Below are 7,684 nucleotides of genomic sequence, written 5' to 3'. Positions count from 1 at the left end.
TGTCTTACCTCACAACTACTACCTACACCTTACCCAGAGGTCCACCATGTATTACCTCCCAACTACTACCTACACCTCACCCAAAGGTCCACCATGTCTTACCTCACAACTACTACCTACACCTTACCCAAAGGTCCACCATGTCTTACCTCCCAACTACTACCTACACTTCACCCAGAGGTCCACCATGTCTTACCTCACAACTACTACCTACACCTCACCCAGAGGTCCACCATGTCTTACCTCCCAACTACTACCTACACCTTACCCAGAGGTCCACCATGTCTTACCTCCCAACTACTACCTACACCTCACCCAGAGGTCCACCATGTCTTACCTCCCAACTACTACCTACACCTCACCCAGAGGTCCACCATGTCTTACCTCCCAACTACTACCTACACCTTACCCAGAGGTCCACCATGTCTTACCTCCCAACTACTACCTACACCTCACCCAGAGGTCCACCATGTCTTACCTCCCAACTACTACCTTACACCTCACCCAGAGGTCCACTATAGTTTACCTCCCAACTACTACCTACACCTCACCCAGAGGTCCACCATGTCTTACCTCCCAACTACTACCTACACCTCACCCAGAGGTCCACCATGTCTTACCTCCCAACTACTACCTACACCTCACCCAGAGGTCCACCATGTCTTACCGCCCAACAACAGCCTAGGGCTCCACCATCACCATGTCTTACATCCCATAGTGGCGAATAATCCTTCAATGTGCATCTGGTAACGCCCAGGAAGAAGTAGCCCTGTAGGGCCGTGGCGAGGGTCACGGTGAAACCCCCCACCACGCAGAGGTCAGCGACAGCCAAGTTCAACAGGATGTAGTTCAGGGGGGTCCGTAGTGTCTTGTGCTACACCGTGACGTAGAGCGTAAGTAAGTTGATAGGGAAGGCTGTGACAAGAAAGATAATGTATGAAGTAAGGAGAGAGTACTTCCAGGGTGCAGCTAGGTAATACTGAAGGTATTCAAAGGTTTGTTAGATATGGGTACGTAGAAGTTTGGGCCCTCTGTGCCGTTTATGGCGGCAGCTGTTGGGGTGTGTGTGTGTCTATGTAAGTGTGTATGTTTCTCTACTGGAGTGTGTCTTTCTCTATCCTCGCTAGTATTTTGAGAGAGGAAAGAGAAAGCACGGTCTGTTCTCAGAGTTGAGAGAAGCTCTTTCTCGCTGGAGGCCAGGAAGGATGGATGGAGGGGATAGATAGATCCAGGCAATGAGAAGTGGTGTGCGCTGCCCCCCCGAAGCGGGCGCAGGTCCTTTTAAGAGCCCCTCTCTTAGGATTAGGGACGTGCATGGACCTCAGCATGGACAGATTTAGGTCACACACACTAATCCATGAGAAAAACATCTAGCGTGAGTATAGTGTGCGTATACTTAAGGCAGTGTTATACTCTGACGATGTCATCCTCACGAGAGCATGTCATCAACAAGTTTGCTGGAGGCTAAGTCAAAGACCAATGCAACTCAGACTTCTTCTGAAAAAGAACATATGCCAAAAGTAATGCACTAGAGAATAGTGTGTCAGAGATTTGCATTATCCTAGACGCCTAAAGGCTACTGTACCCGTCTGCTTATACAGCCTGACGTGTCAACTTTGTCAAGAGAATAATTTAGCAGGCTTTATAGAAGAGGGAGTGTAAATGTAATTTCCAGAGTGTTCCAACTCATTTGCAGCAGTGGTAACCTAATCCTTAATCACTGAATAATATGGACCTCACTTAGGAAAGGAGCAGAAAACGGTTTCTGTTGCACACATATCCTCTCCCTCTCTCACACACACGCAAACACTCATCGGAAAGGTTTTGTCAGGCATATTAATTTTGGTAGCATGGCGCGTAAGCTCACACACAGTAATCCTGTGGTAAGGTGTGGGACAGTAAGACACCTGGTGTTAGAGCTGTGAAGCTGTCAGACAGCCTGTGGATCGCTGAAAAGAATATCAACACACACCGATGCAAACACACTCAAACACATTCTAACCCTGAATCACACACTCATGCACATTCTAACCCTGAATCACACACTCATGCACATTCTAACCCTGAATCACACACTCATGCACAAAACAAGTGGAGAATTTGAAACCTTTCATTAAAAAAAAACTTTTTACTTTAATAATATAAAAATACAATACATTCAACTCTTTAAGAAAAACATCACACCATGACTATTTACCTAAATAATAATGTGGAATGCTAGAGAGTCATCATATAACAGCAGCAATAAATACCAGTTAATTAAAATGTGTTTTTTAATACGTTTTTCTAGACAGAAGAATTCATTGCTAAATCTGTGTGACCTCATCCTGTTCATTCTATAGGGTTGTTCATCTGAAGATTCACTTTTGCTGCGGACTATAGTGATCTTCATAATCCCATCCCTGAAATAACGTTCATGAGGTTTTTGGCCTGCCATCATATGGGCGGAACATTACTCAGAAGAGCAAGAGTGAAACTGAAGAATAATTGTGAGATGGATGAATTGATTCTAGACCAGTTTGGGGAGGTCAGTTGGGTTCATCGATGGGCCGACGGCAGTAGGGACAGCAGTTGTGCTGAAGCACAAGCAGCTCATAGTCTTCACTGTGGAACATCTAGAGGAAGCACACCAGAGAAGACAGGAAGCATAGGTCAGAGAACACAGAGCAGAGCAAGGATTCTCTAAGGAAGGTAGCAGAGGCCAGTAACACAACATCTAGCACTGCCAATAGCAACATTTTATCCAAATCTAACTCCTGGTAAAGGAAACACTGCAGAAAGTTAAAATAAGTGAAAGATTAAGGCTAGAAGAGAGATTCTGCCAGAGTGCCATGGAGAGCCAAGGTGTGTGTGAGGGTAGTGTGTCATGTTTTAAAGATTATAATCATTTTTCGCCTCTTAAGTACAGCACCTGGGGGTGAGTGAGTGCGTGATTGGGGTGAGTGAGTGCGTGATTGGGGTGAGTGAGTGCGTGATAGGGGTGAGTGAGTGCATGATAGGGGTGAGTGAGTGCGTGATAGGGGTGATTGAGTGAGTGATGGGAGTGAGTGAGGGCGTGATAGGGGTGAGTGTGTGTGTGATAGCGACGAGTGTGTGTGTGTGATAGGTGTGAGGGGGGCATGAAGCGCAATGCTGTGTGTGTGTGTGTGTGTATTCCATCTATTCAGTACCTGGAAGCAGGAGGGGCACATGGTGATGCTGACATCAGGCAGTAAGGAACGGTAGTACTCCCACTGCAGGGGTTTGGGCCAGCGCTTAATCAGGACATCCCTCCTGCTCATAGACCTCAGCACGGAGCGACTCACCACCACCGGGACAAAGTCAGAGCCCCCCTGCTGTTAAGGAGATACACACAGGTTCACCTATTAGAATACACACAGGTTCACCTATTAGAATACACACAGGTTCACATATTAGAATACACAAAGGTTCACAAATTAGAAAAGACACAGGTTCACATACAGTGGGGCAAAAAAGTATTTAGTCAGCCACCAATTGTGCAAGTTCTCCCACTTAAAAAGATGAGAGAGGCCTGTAATTTTCATTATATGTACACTTCAACTATGACAGACAAAATGAGAAAAAAAATCCAGAAATCACATTGTAGGATTTTTAATGAATTTATTTGCAAATTATGGTGGAAAATAAGTATTTGGTCACCTACAAACAAACAAGATTTCTGGCTCTCACAGACCTGGAACTTCTTCTTTAAGAGGCTCCTCTGTCCTCCACTCGTTACCTGTATTAATGGCACCTGTTTGAACTTGTTATCAGTATAAAAGACACCTGTCCACAACCTCAAACAGTCACACTCCAAACTCCACTATGGCCAAGACCAAAGAGCTGTCAAAGGACACCAGAAACAAAATTGTAGACCTGCACCAGGCTGGGAAGACTGAATCTGCAATAGGTAAGCAGCTTGGTTTGAAGAAATCAACTGTAGGAGCAATTATTAGGAAATGGAAGACATACAAGACCACTGATAATCTCCCTCGATCTGGGGCTCCACGCAAGATCTCACCCCATGGGGTCAAAATGATCACAAGAACGGTGAGCAAAAATCCCAGACCCACACGGGGGGACCTAGTGAATGACCTGCAGAGAGCTGGGACCAAAGTAACAAAGCCTACCATCAGTAACACACTACGCCGCCAGGGACTCAAATCCTGCAGTGACAGACGTGTCCCCCTGCTTAAGCCAGTACATGTCCAGGCCCGTCTGAAGTTTGCTAGAGAGCATTTGGATGATCCAGAAGAAGATTGGGAGAATGTCATATGGTCAGATGAAACCAAAATAGAACTTTTTGGTAAAAACTCAACTCGTCGTGTTTGAAGGACAAAGAATGCCGAGTTGCATCCAAAGAACACCATACCTACTGTGAAGCATGGGGGTGGAACCATCATGCTTGGGGGCTGTTTTTCTGCAAAGGGACCAAGACGACTGATCCGTGTAAAGGAAAGAATGAATGGGGCCATGTATCGTGAGATTTTGAGTGAAAACCTCCTTCCATCAGCAAGGGCATTGAAGATGAAACGTGGCTGGGTCTTTCAGCATGACAATGATCCCAAACACACCGCCCGGGCAACAAAGGAGTGGCTTCGTAAGAAGCATTTCAAGGTCCTGGAGTGGCCTAGCCAGTCTCCAGATGTCAACCCCATAGAAAATCTTTGGAGGGAGTTGAAAGTCCATGTTCCCCAGCAACAGCCCCAAAATATCACTGCTCTAGAGGAGATCTGCATGGAGGAATGGGCCAAAATACCAGCAACAGTGTGTGAAAACCTTGGGAAGACTTACAGAAAACGTTTGACCTCTGTCATTGCCAACAAAGGGTATATAACAAAGTATTGAGATAAACTTTTGTTATTGACCAAATACTGATTTTCCACCATAATTTGCAAAAAAATTCATAAAAAATCCTACAATGTGATTTTTGTCTGTCATAGTTGAAGTGTACCTATGATGAAAATTACAGGCCTCTCTCATCTTTTTAAGTGGGATAACTTCCACAATTGGTGGCTTACTAAATACTTTTTTGCCCCACTGTATTAGAATAGACACAGGTTCACATATTAGAATACACACAGGTTCACATTTTAGAATACACACATACTGACCCCTTTCATTTCTACCCTCCCTTTAGTTTCACCTCCCTCCCTCTATCCTCCCGATCCTCACCTCAAAGCTGAGTTTGGCCATGAAGGGGTCCTCCTCTGTGTCTTCTGTGCCATCATCCAGCTTCAGAGACTGGGACTCTGATACAGTTAAAGAAGCTGCTCCTCTCACATCCTCCCTTTCATACCCACCCTATCACTTCTGCTCATGGTTCTCTGTTCTCACACACACTCACGACGTACGGTGCATTAGGAAAGTATTCAGACCCCTTGACTTTTCCACATTTTGTTACATCACAACCTTAATCTAAAATGTATTCAATTGTTGTTTTTTTCCCTTCATCAATCTACACACACACACACACAATACCCTACATTGACAAAGCAAAAACCTTTCTTTTTTTTTTTGCAAATGTATTAAAAACTCAAAAATTAAATATCACATTTACATACGTTTTCAGACCGTTTACTCAGTACTTTGGAAGTGATTATAGCCTCCTGTCTTATTGGGTAGAACGCTACAAGCTTGACACAGCTGTATTTGAGGAGTTTCTCCCATTCTTCTCTGCAGATCCTCTCAAGCTCTGCCAGGTTGGATGGGGAGCGTCGCTGCACAGCTATTTTCAGGTCTCTTCAGAAATGTTCGATCAGGTTCAAGTCCGGGCTCTGGCTGGGCCACTCAAGGACATTCAGAGACTTGTCCCGAAGCCACTCCTGCGTTGTCTTGGCTGTGTGCTTAGGGTCATTGTCCTGTTGGAATATGAACCTTTCCCTCAGTCTGAGGTCCTAAGCGCTCTGGAGCAGGTTTTCATCAAGGATCTTTGTACTTCACTCCGTTCATCTTTCCCTCGATCTTGACTAATCTCCCAGTCCCTGCCACTGAAAAACATCCCCACAGCATGATAATGCCACCACCATGCTTCACCGTAGGGATGGTGCTAGGTTTCCTGCAGATGTGACACTTGGCATTCAGGCCAGAGAGTTCAATCTTTGTTTCATCAGACCAGAGAATCTTGTTTCTCATGGTCTGAGAGTCTTTAGGTGCCTTTTGGCCATCTCCAAATAGGCAGTTATGTGCCTTTTACTGAGGAGTGACTTCTGTCTGGCCACTCTACCATAAAAGCCTGATTGGTGGGGTGCTGCAGAAATGTTTTGGTACCCTTCCCCAGATCTGTGCCTCAACACAATCCTGTCTCGGAGCTCTACGGACAATTCCTTTGACCTCATGGCCTGGTTTTTGCTCTGACATGCATTGTCAACTGTGGGGCCTAATAAAGACAGGTGTGTGCCTTTCCAAATCATGTCCTATCAATTGAATTGAATAAATTGAATCCAAGTTGTAGAAACATCTCAAGGATGATCAATGGAAACAGGATGCACCTGAGTTTAATTGTGAGTCGCATAGCAATGGGTCTGAATACTTACGTAAATCAAATTTTTAAAATTTCAAAAATGTCCGTTTTCGCTTTGTCATGGGGTATTGTGTGTATATTGATGAGTAAATATATATTTAATCAATTTTAGAATAAGGCTGTAACGTAACAAAATGTGGAAAAAGGGAAGGAGTTTGAATACTTTCCGAATGCACTGTATACCAGACTCATGCAGTCACTTTATTCAACCAACATCGGGAAAAACATGTCAAAGAGAGCAAGGTACTTTGAAAAACGATATATCCAAACTACTTTGTGATAAATTATTACATCTAAACAGATCCCTCTGCAGTCAGATGTTAACATAATGTGTCATTTAGCCTATTAAACACAAAAACTAGATTTCAAGTGAGAATTAGGCCGATCTGATGCCAAAACAGAAAGGAAATGGCTGCCTACTTCACCAACATTTTATTTTCGCAAAAAAAGTAGTGAGTAGCTCCATTAGTTAGCGACAGCACTACATGGCTATAGTATGTAATTAACTACTGAAAACACTGCCAAGATTTGAATTTAGAACAACTACCACCAAGCTACTGCAACATGTAGTTGAATTACTAGTTGAATAACATATAGTTCACTACTCCCCAACACTGTGTGTCAGCTAATGCAGGTTACTCCCAGGCAGAGATGTCTCTGAGGTGTTAGTGTCATTCTGTCAAGAGAGAAGAGCCCCTCTAACTCTATTACATCTAAGATTACTCCTGTTTGACAGCTTAAGGTGCTGGGCAGAATCAGAATCAAGGTTCTGGGCAGAATCAAAATCAAGGTGCTGGGCAGAATCAGAATCAAGGTTCTGGTAAGGACACATACTGTATGTAATGTGTGTCTGTATGGAAACATGTATGAGCACACAACCTTAACATACAGACTATTCACATTAGGTAAAACTGGTCATGAGAAATGCATAGATGTTAGTGGTGTACACTGCATCAGGTAAAGGATACCCCCACTGCTCATCTCCTGCCAGCGAGCAGCCTTCCTGTCAATGCAAGGGACTTCCAGGTCAATGAGAGACACAGCCTCCTCATCACCGATACCCTTGTCCAGGTAGAACTGCACCAGAGGAAGGACCTCTACAGTACAGAGATACAAAATTAATAACACACCTCGGAACCAAACATCCACTTACAAAGAGAC

At 44.3% G+C, this 7,684-nt stretch overlaps 1 protein-coding gene across 3 annotated transcripts in view; it reads right to left on the bottom strand.

Moving 5' to 3' along the window:
- Window positions 1-2,111: 2,111 nt before the first annotated feature.
- ift122 (intraflagellar transport 122 homolog (Chlamydomonas)) overlaps window positions 2,112-7,684 on the bottom strand; it is a 31,755-nt gene continuing 26,182 nt past the window's right edge. For 2 of the 3 annotated variants that reach the window (NM_001374819.1, NM_001374821.1), the window contains 4 exon segments: window positions 2,112-2,615; window positions 3,171-3,335; window positions 5,176-5,252; window positions 7,492-7,620. In NM_001374819.1, the coding sequence (NP_001361748.1) occupies window positions 2,529-2,615; window positions 3,171-3,335; window positions 5,176-5,252; window positions 7,492-7,620 (458 nt within the window). In that variant the 3' untranslated portion in view covers window positions 2,112-2,528. 3 annotated transcript variants of the gene reach the window in all.

This window comes from Oncorhynchus mykiss, chromosome 16 (assembly GCF_013265735.2).
Source record: "Oncorhynchus mykiss isolate Arlee chromosome 16, USDA_OmykA_1.1, whole genome shotgun sequence".
Taxonomy (NCBI): domain Eukaryota; kingdom Metazoa; phylum Chordata; class Actinopteri; order Salmoniformes; family Salmonidae; genus Oncorhynchus; species Oncorhynchus mykiss.
Note: the sequence above shows the minus strand (reverse complement) of the source record. Positions and strands in the feature narration are given on the sequence as shown.